The following is an 11,801-nucleotide window of genomic DNA, read 5'->3' as shown; positions in this document are numbered from 1 at the left end:
TGCCAGCGATGATGGAGTTGGGATCCTCTTGCGCTGCAGAGTTCACGGTGTCGTTGGCTCCGATGACCAGCGTCAGGTCCGTCTCTGTGGGCCACAGACGTTCACACGTTTAGACACGACGGAGGACGAACCGCGTTGGACAAAAGCCCTGCAATTGTCCTCGCCGGGTGTCACTGGGTTCCCCGGCACCGCGCTTTATTTCCCTCGGTCATAAACGGAACCATGTGTGTCAGTGAGCTCGCCCCGGTTGCTAAGAAAACAAAAAAACTGTTGCCCTGATAAAAAAAAAGAAAAAAAAAAAAAAAGATGGCACGTCTTAAAATATCCAGAAGCAACACGAGGCTGCTCCAAGAGCGCATGAAAGGGTTATTACACGTTAACTGATCCGGTATTGTTACCGGACAGCTTCCTGCCAGCGCGACACCCGTGTAATAAGCGTGTAATAAGCATGTTGACGGCTAACCTGGGAAGTCATCGTTGATCTCGTCCATCTCCAGGACCACGTCGTAGGGAACGCCGGCCTCAGCCAGGAGCACGTTCAGCTGGCCGGGCATGCGGCCGGCCACCGGGTGGATGCCGAACCTGACGGGAGACCCGAAAAAAAACCGCAAACTCATCAGCACACCTTGATTTGCATTGAGACGTCACGACTCCCTGCTGCTGAGGAACCACGAGCAAAAAATATGAATATATTATATATTCAGCTGAGCAAAGAATTCAGCCATTTAAAATCACAAAGAGTATTGAAAGTAAAAGTATGCAGCAGAATGTCTCCCCTCAGTGATATGTTTTATATATAATATTATATCATGCTCGTGTTGTAGATGTGGAGATGAAGCAGTTACTATTCACCACTTCATACAGTATACTGTTGGGTTGTTAAGTTACTATGACAGTCAAATAAAGGGAGTAGAAAGAGTCAAATTTGAACTCAAGTACAGTACTTGAGTACAAGTACTTCTGTGTCTTCTTAGCGTCTTACTCACCTGACACTCTTGCCCTGTTCCTTCAGCATCTTCACCATGTCTGCGATCGGGTACTGGGCTTTAGCCGCACACAGACCCCAACCTAAACACAAAACACACAGACTTCTACACCGTAGGATGTGATCGGCCTATTATCTCATTCTTATTGGGTCTGTGGTCCTATTGGATGAAGCAAGCTTTTGACACAATAATAGTTTATTTTTTTTTTAAATGAAAGCAACCCTTCATACTGTCTTTTGTCCTCATCCACCACAAGTCTCTCTGGTCTCTCTGGGTTTTAAGAGACATTTTTTCCTTCTGAAACCTTCCTGCATGTGTGGTGTGCGTTTGCGTGCAAAGAGCTCCTTTTTCCCTGCGTCTGCCTGACCTCTATTTCACCCCGGCGGCGGTCAGGTTACCTTGTAGAGTTCAGCAGTGACCCTGATCGAGTTGGTTTTGGTTTTTTTTTTTTGAAGCCAGTCACCCGTGACCTCGTATCTTCTAATTCCCCAGACAACCGGAGCACTTCTGTTTCCTCGCCGCCGCGCTTTGTTGTTGACAGCGCACGGAAGAAATCTCTGAGTCTGGACTCAAGAGCTCTTGCGACTTTTTCACCGTTTCTCTAATCGATCCGGCATGTTGGACCACACGGCTGTCCTCCACTGGAAAAAAACAACAGCGAGCCCAAGGATCCCAGTCCATTCGGAGCGGTTCCTTTCGCTCGGCCCTCTCAACAACTCCTCAGTTGTCTGGCTGTTTTTCATAAATCGGGATGTGGTCTCTGTCTCACACTCAAACATCTAATTCATCATCCCCCTGCTCTTACGGCTGACAAACATGTCTCTCACACACACACACACACACACACACACACACACACACACACACACACACACACACACACACACACACACACACACACACACACACACACACACACACACACACACACACACACACACACACACACACACACACACACACACACACACACACACACACACCATTTACTTTTAAGAGTCCATGTGGAAGTGAGATAATGTGTGGGCAAACTGCTCCCTCTTGTGGTTGACATGGCTTCAATACTCTTGAGTTTAATTAATTACTGACTATTAATGTCAACGAGCCCAAGATCCGGACCATTTCCAAAAGCTTCTGCCTCTTTTTAAAACTTTTTTGTTGATCTCAGCCTTTTTTTCTGTCAGGTGAGGTTCATCAGGTGAGTGAGGTCGTCAGATAAAGCCGCAGCTGGAGTGCAGAAGAAGGTCCGGGCCGCCCAGCGGATGAGGGGAACCCGACGTTCAAGTTAAAGCGCTCCACCTCAAACGTCTCTCTCCACACCCGTCTCTACCAAAAGGCCTCCGGTCTTCATCGGGAGCGTCTCCGCTCTGTGCTGGTGGAGAAGTCCTTGCAGCTTGTGCTTCATGCACGCATGGTTTTAAAATGACCACAAAAGATCTGGTGGAATTAGTCTTTTTTTCGCTGATTAAAAAAAAAAAAGAAGCCCAGACCCAGCTGACACTGCCTCAAGTGACATCACTCGAGTCAGTGTCGGCCGGGTCTGATGACCGCAGGTGTGAAACAAATGAATCTGTTGGTGTGGAGTTTAGATAGAGGTGAGCTTACCTGACTTTTGTAGCCCGCTCTTCTTCTCTGTCTGAGGCTAAGTTAGCCGCTACTAGCCTAAGACACCCGAATATGTACATTCGAGAACAGTTGCATTGTGGGTAGTGTAACTCTCTCTGATTTATCGTTTTGTACGGCAGCCGTTTCCACATGGCAAATCATAAAAAAAAATGCGCTCAGCAACGTCACGAATCTATAGAAATGTATTATTTTAGCGCGTGAAGTAATAGTGAGATAATGTGTCACATCAGTCCTTCTAGACAGCCAGTGGACTGCGTCGCGTGTTCAGAGCAGTGTGTACCTGGTGTGATGATGATGTTGTTGGCTTCTTTGATTATGTCGACGGTCTGGTCCACGTTGACCTCGGTGTGAGTGCCGACGATCTCCATGGGCTTGCCGCCTGCGGTGGAGGTGGTCCCGAACCCGCCCAGGATCACATTGGGCAGGGAGCGGTTCATCGCCTTGGAGGAGGGGACAGACGACAACTCCGTCTCAGGTACCGCGACAACTTCACACCCGCGACTGGGACAGACGTGCGTCCACTCACCACACACATGATGTAGGACAGGATGGCGCCGGAGGAGCCGATCAGAGCGCCGACGATCGTCATCAGATTGTTGTCCAGCAGGAAGCCCTCGGCGCAGAGAGCCCATCCGGAGTAGCTGTTCAACACGGTGATGACCACGGGCATGTCAGCGCCGCCGATGGCTGCCGTCAGGGTCACACCCTGCGGCGAGGATGGAGAAGTTAAAACAGGAGTTACCTGAGCTTCTTTCAGCTTGTTGAATCGTTGAAACTCACCATAACGGTGGAAAGCCCGGACACTCCCACCAGGCACCCCATGCCGGTGCCGTAGCTGGAACTGAGCATGAACGGCACCATGCCTCCCATCGACGCCGCCATCAGACCGGCATTCAACATGTGCCGTCCCGGCAACAGCAGGGGGGCCGAGTTCAGGACGCCTACGGGCCAAAAAAAAAAAAAGCCGGAAATTATGTTCACTCTTCTCATGAGGCTGGAATGATTTGACGAGATAAAAACACGTGAAAACACACTTTTCTCTGGAGCGTCTTTGAACCGTCAGAGGCCTCTAATCAGAGTCTGTCCCATGCAGCCCCTACCCTGAACAAATTACTAGAAAGCTTCTCATGTGTTCACCCCCCCCCCCACCCCCACCCCCCCACAGCCCAGGCCTGGATTTACCAAAGGATCTTTGGCTTTAACTAGATGAAAGAGACAATCAGCGCCAGAGGACGCACAGCTCAGTGTGGTTATACAGATATGAGTGTGTCTGTGTCACATAAAGAACAATGTCACATGCACAATATATATATATATATATATATATACACACAGTATTTAGATGCTAGGAATATTCTCGAAGTCAATGCCTTCACCTTGAAGCTTGCCGTAGGCCACCAGTGAGCCACTGAAGGTGACGCCTCCGATGTAGGTGCCCAGATACGCCACGGTCTTGAGCACGCCGGCGGACGGGTGAGTGTCGAGGTGAGGGAACTCGATCATGAACTCGGCGACGCAGGTGAGGACGGCCGCCAGGCCCACCAGGCTGTGGAAGGCCGCCACGAGCTGCGGCAGGTCGGAGATTTCGATGCGCTTGGCGAGGGTCAGACCTGAGACACGGAGGATCCAACAATAAAAAGATTGGAAATATTACGGTTGCAAATTCTTTTCTTTTTTTTTTTTTTTTTTAAAGTAAATGGTTAAAAGGCAAACACCTGCTTTCAGTAACATTACTCTTCAAAGCCTAATCTACATCTAGATTACTAATCTAATGAGTCCTACGTTAAGTATTTAAGCGTGTTCTCTTGAAAACACTCGTTCAGCGTTGAGTGAACCCTCATGCTCTGCTGCCTGCGTGATGAAAACATCGTTTATCATCCTGCTTTCTTCAATTACTATTAACATGTACAACATTCACACGCGATGACAAAACCCACTCATCTCCGCGTCTGGACAGGATGATTGATGATCTGTTATGAATTAGCAAAAAAGAGGAAAAAAAAATCACACTCTTCAAAGAGCGGAGGAGTCGCATGCGAAGTCAATAAAATGGAACTCATTCACGGTGGTCCTGCAGTTTTCTAAACAAACTGCTGGACTTAATATGGAGCCATGCCCGAGTTTCATTGATTTTTTTTAAATGGAGACATCCCGACATCACGTGCGTCTCAGTAGTAGATCCTCCTAAAAAAGGAGGGAGCCCCCCCCCCCCCTTACCCAGGGTTCCCCCTGTGGCCATGGCCAGAGACATCTGAGACAGCAGCTCTGGCGAGGGTTTGAGGGCGCCGAGGGTGGCGGCGATGCCCCCCGCCACCCCCATCATGCCCAGGACGTTGCCCAAGCGACTGGTGCGCTGGGCAGAGAGGCCCGCCAGCGCCCCGACACAACACAAACCCGAGCCCAAGTACATCATCTGAGGTAGAGGAGGAAGAAAACAACGACGAGTACGGTTACAGACGCAGTCGAGTTCAGCTTTAATACTTTTATAGAGAACAAATGTGGAATGAAGGGAGATATATATACACGTCTTCTACCTGCTCGATGTTGTATCCAGCAGCCACCGAGGCTCCGTATCCCCCGACGAATGCAGCCCCAGGCAGCATGTACAGGTAGTTGTACTCTGGAGGGTCAGTGGGACGCTTGAACATGTCCAACATCCTCTGGGTGATCAGGAATCCACCTGCAGATACACACAGACGACAACATGTCCTTCCTTTGACCGGGCCGACAGTCATCTTTTTTCATACCTGCGTTTAAGTGAAGTGAGCGTCAGACCGGCGATGTTGATGGAGGAAACAAAGGCAGCGGCGAGGGCGAGACCCTCGGGCAGGCTGGAGGGGGTGAGACCTCCACCCATCAGCACCAGACCTCCGACAGCTGTCAGACCTGCAAGAGAAGGACGGACGGACGGAGGTCAAGCCGAGCGGAGAAACGCATCGAAACGTGGCGGCGGCCGTGAGCGTTCTTCTACCGACCCCCCCCCCCCCCCTGACCTGAGATGGCGTTGGTGACAGACATGAGGGGCGAGTGCAGGGCGGGGGTCACGCCCCACACGGTGTGGTATCCCACGATCCCGGACAGGCCGAAGGTGGTGACCATCTGGGTGAAGGCTGCGTTGGGCGAAATGATGCCCAGAGCCAGACAGGTGGACACGCCTACAGAGAGACAGGGCCAACAAAGCAATGGAACAGTGGAACAGGAAAAGAACAAACACTTCTATTTTCAGAACTATGTCAGGCAAGTGTGATGATTCAGAGTTCCTCCAACACTTCAAAGAGCTGAGCTCTCATGTCACGCTTTTACCTCACTGTGTTATGGTAACGGTTATTTTGTATTGTCAGTTAATGTGCGGATTCGCTCGATTAATCGATTCATCTTTTGGTCGACAATGCATTCAGATAATAGGGAGAATAAGTCCTCCGTCTTTCAAATTGCTTCTTTTTTTTGTTTTTGTTTCAAGGAAAAGCAGCAAATCTTCACATTTGAGAGGCTTAAACCATCAATATCTTTGGCATTTGTACTTAAACAAGTAGCCGGTTATCAAGATCGCTGCATATTGCAAGATAAGCCAAACAAAACTGAATAATTTCATTCAATTAATATCACTTTAATTGCATCGTGCCTTTTTTTTTTCTTCCTAGAATCGGACGGGGAAAAATTCCAACTTCCATGTAAAATAACTTCGTAGCACATTGTGCCAATTGTCTAGCCGTGTGAATATTTATTTATGTGTGTGTGTGTGTGTGTGTGTGTGTGTGTGTGTGTGTTGGTGTCTGACCTGCAGTGTAGGCGCCGGCAGAGGTCATTGTGCGTCTGAAGGGAGAGATCACCGCCGTTTTCTCAGCCTCCAGCTCTGCGACTGTTTTCTGTTTCGCCGGCGCTGGGGGAACCGTTTTGGGGAGGGGGGCCGGGAAAATGTCCTCGCCGTCCTGGACAACATTAGAAAACACACACACACACACACACACACACACACACACACACACACACACACACACACACACACACACAAGCAGACAAGAGTGTGAGAACACAGAAAGACGTCCGCAGACTCGTGCGTGAGAAACAGACATCGAGACTTCTGGAGTCTTTGCATTGTGGGGGATCTCGGCCTGGATGGTGGGAGCGCTCCAAACACAAACTCATGGACCTGGCATCGCAGATTACCCTGAACAAACAGCAATCACAAACCAGTTAACGGCGGTTTCGAAAGTTAAATTCTCTCCTAAATAACGCTTCCCTCAACAAGGGGTAAACCGATATGTCCTGTTGAGGTTGCATTTCTTTCTCCGCCATAAACAATGTGTCAACGCCAGAATTCCTGGAAAAATTTTATTTTTAAACATTCTTGCTGGGATCGTGTTTTTAGTTCTCATTTGGCGCAGTGTCCTAGCGTGATGCCAAGAGGGAAGGAGGGCCGCCAGTGGAGACTAGAAAAAAAAAACCCACACACCCCCCCCCACCTTCATAACGAGAGTCCCACGGATGACGTGATCGATTGTTCCGTAGTCAAACTGGTCTTTGGGCTCGTAGTGGTAGTAGTCCTTGTCTGGGCTGATGGCCTTCAGCAGCTTCAGAACGTTGTTGGAATACAGAGTGCTGGCCTGGGTGGGCAAGCGGCTGGGCAGGTCTGTGTAGCCGATGTGTGTTACTCCCTAGTTATGAAAAGAAAAAAAGTAGATCATCAGCTAATTCTGCATTAAAACAGGGTGTTTCAAGGAATTCCTTCTGTTTCTTTGTTAAAGTCTGAAGCCCCCCCCCCCCCCCTGCCTTGTGAACGTGCAGCTCTCCGGGCTTGGTGGTTTCGATGTTGCCCCCTGCCTCTGCGGCCAGATCCACCACCACCGAGCCGTCCCTCATCGACTCCACAAACTCCTTCTTGATCAGAATGGGAGCGCGCTTCCCTGCAAGGGGAACAGGAAGCACAGGGGACAGATGATCAAATGTTTGGAATATCGCGCAACCTGAGAAACAAGAACGTCGGAGGACCGCTGAGTCTACGTTAAAGCTGCGTTCATCCGGGGGGGGGGGGGGGGTTTTGGGCCACAAGGGGGCAGAAGAACATCAGGAACAAAACTCAAAAACAAGCGTGTGGAGCTGTTGTGGCTAAAAATGTAAATAAGATAAAAGACTTGGGTTGAGGGGTAGTTCTCCCATCACACTGGTTCAATGTTACCGCGCAACAAATAGTGATTAATGCAGCTTTAAAGCAGATTAAAGACAGGGAGGAGGTACCGGTGCGACTGACCTGGGATCAGGGCGGTGCTGATGACGATGTCGACCTCTTTGCACTGCTTGGCGAAAAGAGCCATCTCAGCGTCGATGAACTCCTGAGACATCTCTTTGGCGTAACCTCCGACCCCGTCGCCAGACTCTTTGATGTTGACCTCTAAAGGCTCCGCCCCGAATGACTTGAACTGCTCCAGGGCTGCTGGCCTGACAGTCAACACGCAGTCAGGTTACTCATCACAACCACATCAGCACTCCGTCTGTCAGTCTGCAGTCTGAGACACAGTGTTTCATCTGATACCTGGTGTCAAATCCTCTGACTATGGCTCCCATTGACTTGGCTGCTCCTGCTGCTGCCAAACCAGCCACTCCACCGCCGATAACCAGGACCTGTGTGCAGCAGAATCACCTGCATGCATTATCGTTCGGGGATGGTTCCGATTGACATGCATTGAAAAGGAAAAAGCCTCTCTTCTCGTTGACCTGCATGGTATGTTAGACGGGTTACCTTAGCTGGGGGGACTTTTCCCGCGGCCGTGATCTGACCAGTAAAGAACCGGCCAAAGTGGTTAGCGGCCAAAACCACAGCTTTGTACCTACAAAACGAGAACATTTGCTGTAACTAAAACACTCCTAAACAGCTACAAACATTTCATATTTACAGACGACCCGAACAAAGCATTGATGGCCGGCGAGACTTTTAAACGAAACACACAGGAAACAGGAAAGTCCTGACGTCAACGCACCGGCTCCTTTAACGTCCAGGAGTCATCGTTCCACTTGTTTTTAAGACCTTTAGAGCACCTTCACACTGCTCAGACTGCTTATCTGAGAGTGCTCCAAACCGCTGCCTTAGGCTTGTGTAACATACTTCACCAACAAGACAAGCAGCTTCTGTTGAACAGCTCAAAACGTACTTTCACAATCTAGCTTTTAATGAATAACGGTATTTATTTGATGTTTATTTCGTATTTCTCATACTTGTTTATATATCTTTAAATTGTTCTACCAGCATCAACTTATTTATTACTGTAATTATCCTATTGTTTTCACTTCTTGTGTCTCCTGTTTCTCATCTTGTGAAGCGCTTTGAGCTGCATTATACGTGATGAGAGACGCTCTATGAATAAAGCTGATTATGATCATTTTTTCCTCTCTTTACCCTGCGATGTTGGCCATGGAGCTGAGTGCGTCGTAGCCCTGTGCGATGGTGACTCGGGGCACCTGGTCCATGGCCAGCACGTTGCTCTGCCTCTCCGACAGCTTCCTCATCAGCTCTGGGTTCTGCGCTGGATAGATGAAGCTCACCAAGGTGGAGCGAGGCTTCAGCAGGTCTGCCTCGCTCAAACTGGGGGCTCGAACCTACGGCAGAAAAAAAAAAAAAAAAAGTGTAAATTCAGTCCCATCTCTACACCGAGTTGTCTTATCGGCAGAGCGAATGTTAAAGACACGCGCGAACCTTGAGGACCAGGTCCGAGCCGAGGGCCCCGCCGACGTCAGTGATGGTGGCTCCGGCATCTTTGTAGTGCTGGTCGGAGAACTTGGATTCCTCTCCGGCTCCGCTCTCCACCTGCACCTTGAAGCCCTGTTTGACCAGCGCCTCCACCCCCGCGGGAGACAACGCCACGCGACGCTCGTTCTGCACCGTCTCCTTGGGAACCCCAACCACCAGGTCCTTGTAGAGCACACCTGAAGACAAACACAAGAACCCCCCAGCTGATGGTTGAGTCTGCTGAACCCCAGGGAATGTGTGTCTTTAGAAGCTTTCATACCAACAAACACAAACGCCCTTTATCACACAGGAGAGCATGCGCGTACAGCCTGAGACTGTGTGGCCGGGGACAGTGTCAGGTTACACATTTCTCTCCATACACGGCGTGGTGACCTCGCCGCCATGGAGACATTATTAGCAGGTGATTGGCTCGGAGCCAGCGCACACACACACACACACAGAGAGAGAGAGAGGCCTGCACTCCCACACGGACACGCTCAGAATTCAGACTTCTAAAAGCACTTAAAAGTCTCACTAAACACTCGGTGACACGTGGCCCACGAAGCAGACTGGACAAACACACGACCGGGGAGCATAATCTGCCAGACGGCAGCTAAGCTTCTACGCGTCACCTTTAAGTGACCTCACGTTGTTAGCAGCTCCTGCGGGGAGCGTGGCCACGGCCTGCTTCACTACCAGCTCCCTCTGTTGTGGGAAGATGTCTAGCAACCTGCTGCAAACACTTCGCGATCCGTGGAGTTTTTCCACCACTCGTCTGGCGAGGGGGAGAGTGTCCTCGAGTGAACTCTCATTCCTCAAGTAAGACGCGGAGGACATCCAAACCAAAGCGTGCAGACCCAGTGCTGTCTTCTTATGAAAACTAGTCTAAAAAACACATTTTTTTTTTGAACACAGATGTACATTTCCTACCTCTGGAGGCCTTTTGGTCGCATAACACGGGGAAGGTTCTGAAATGCCTCCTTCCAGGGATCCTGTGACGAACCCCTCTCTGGAGCAGAACCGCAGAAGAGCTGGAGAGGCAGCGCAGGAGGGTCGACATGGCCACTCGAGATTCCCTCTAGCTCTTGAATATGAACACAAATGAGCAGAGGTAGGCGGTAAAAAAATAGCTCTACTTCTGCATCTGCTGTCAAATAACAACGCACATTATAATCGCCCCCCCCCTCCTCCGCCCCACACACACACACACACACAAATAGGTCCTGAGCCCCCTAGTCGGTCACACACTCCAGGTTTGTCGGTGCTGCGAAAGGCCGAGAGACGAGCAAAGTGACATTTCAGCTCTGCGGGACATGACACACGGGGCCCAGGGTTGATTACACACCCCGGGGTTGTTCGCGAGATCTGGAATTATGACGGCACAAGGGGGTGGGGGGGGGGGGGGGGCAAACTGTGCCAAGTCTGGCCTGGTTGTTGATGTGAGCAGCAGCAGCAGCAGAGAGATGAAGGCAGAGGAATCAGATGTTGTGGGGCTGAAGGGCTCAGACACAAACCTTCTTACTCAAGCAAACTGTAAAACACAAAACAAGGTAATCACCAGAAACAAATACAAGTGTGAAACTGTGGTATTCTGCTTGGTGTTCTGCTTCCTGAGTCCATCCATTCATTCTCTGACTCACACACAGTCAATCGGTGCCCTTCATCCTCCACCTTCTACCGATTCGTCCCTACATTTGAAGGGTTGATGTCGATTATTATTGTCAGACTTGCCTTTCAGAGAGAGCAGGTTTCAACTGTCCCTCGGCAGCAGGGTCACCTGTGCGACGTCCTACCCAGAATCCCCTGGTCTGCTTCTCGCGGGGAGGACAGACAGACGGACGGACGGACGGACGGACGGACAGACGACCTTCCCGCAGGATTCGATATCACCGCTGCACTATTTATGTATAAATAGCAAGTCACGTGACTTCACTCATGCACCACCCCCTGAGGCGGATAAACTCCCTCCCCAGACAGACTACCTGCCAATTAAAGGCTGGATTAACCTGTTGATCATAAACAGCCAATGGTACATTTATTTTTCAAAAGATATATACATATACAAGGTCTCACCTCTCGCTTCCTACGTGGCTCTAAAATAACAATAATACAAATGTTACACACACAAATAATTGGGGAATATTATATGCTTGTTTAAATGTCTTTAAATGTACTGCGTTTTATTGTCTGGACGCAGGGTGGCGCCAGAGCGCAAGTGAAAGGTGTAAAACTTAATTGTTGGACGACTATGACTATTTCCTTGCTTCTTTATTCCAATTATTATCAGAATATTATTTACATAGGCCTGTATAATTTATTCATAATTTATTATTATTATTATTATTATTATTATTATTATTGGTATTGTTGTTGCAGTTGATCATTTTATTTTTTGTTTATGGGAACAAGGGGAAATAAATACAAAGTATTATTCTGGAATTATTAATAAGTTGTATAATATTACATGC

At 49.3% G+C, this 11,801-nt stretch overlaps 1 protein-coding gene across 3 annotated transcripts in view; it reads right to left on the bottom strand.

Moving 5' to 3' along the window:
- The window catches only part of nnt2 (nicotinamide nucleotide transhydrogenase 2), an 11,835-nt gene extending 614 nt beyond the window's left edge, over positions 1-11,221 (bottom strand). Inside the window, exons 1-22 of one of the 3 annotated variants that reach the window (XM_068732181.1) lie at positions 11,065-11,221; positions 10,848-10,864; positions 10,264-10,417; positions 9,301-9,530; positions 9,004-9,203; positions 8,350-8,437; positions 8,143-8,231; positions 7,861-8,048; positions 7,383-7,516; positions 7,076-7,267; positions 6,391-6,541; positions 5,606-5,767; positions 5,388-5,498; positions 5,147-5,292; positions 4,830-5,025; positions 3,989-4,222; positions 3,393-3,553; positions 3,139-3,318; positions 2,893-3,052; positions 987-1,068; positions 464-582; positions 1-84 (exon numbers count right to left, since the gene is read on the bottom strand). The exon at positions 1-84 is cut by the window's left edge and continues 32 nt beyond it. In XM_068732181.1, the coding sequence (XP_068588282.1) occupies positions 1-84; positions 464-582; positions 987-1,068; positions 2,893-3,052; positions 3,139-3,318; positions 3,393-3,553; positions 3,989-4,222; positions 4,830-5,025; positions 5,147-5,292; positions 5,388-5,498; positions 5,606-5,767; positions 6,391-6,541; positions 7,076-7,267; positions 7,383-7,516; positions 7,861-8,048; positions 8,143-8,231; positions 8,350-8,437; positions 9,004-9,203; positions 9,301-9,530; positions 10,264-10,393 (3,037 nt within the window). In that variant the 5' untranslated portion in view covers positions 10,394-10,417; positions 10,848-10,864; positions 11,065-11,221. Of the gene's footprint in view, positions 85-463; positions 583-986; positions 1,069-2,892; positions 3,053-3,138; positions 3,319-3,392; positions 3,554-3,988; positions 4,223-4,829; positions 5,026-5,146; positions 5,293-5,387; positions 5,499-5,605; positions 5,768-6,390; positions 6,542-7,075; positions 7,268-7,382; positions 7,517-7,860; positions 8,049-8,142; positions 8,232-8,349; positions 8,438-9,003; positions 9,204-9,300; positions 9,531-10,263; positions 10,520-10,847; positions 10,865-11,064 lie in introns of those variants that run through there. The other 2 variants (XM_068732165.1, XM_068732172.1) reach the window with 2 other exon arrangements.
- Positions 11,222-11,801: the final 580 nt, after the last annotated feature.

The sequence above is a fragment of the Cebidichthys violaceus genome, unplaced genomic scaffold (assembly GCF_023349555.1).
Source record: "Cebidichthys violaceus isolate CVI_PGR_0920_01 unplaced genomic scaffold, fCebVio1.0.p SCAF_106, whole genome shotgun sequence".
NCBI classification, from domain to species: Eukaryota; Metazoa; Chordata; class Actinopteri; order Perciformes; family Stichaeidae; genus Cebidichthys; species Cebidichthys violaceus.
The sequence above is the reverse complement of the archived record's forward strand: the minus strand, read 5'-3'. Positions and strand labels throughout refer to the sequence as shown.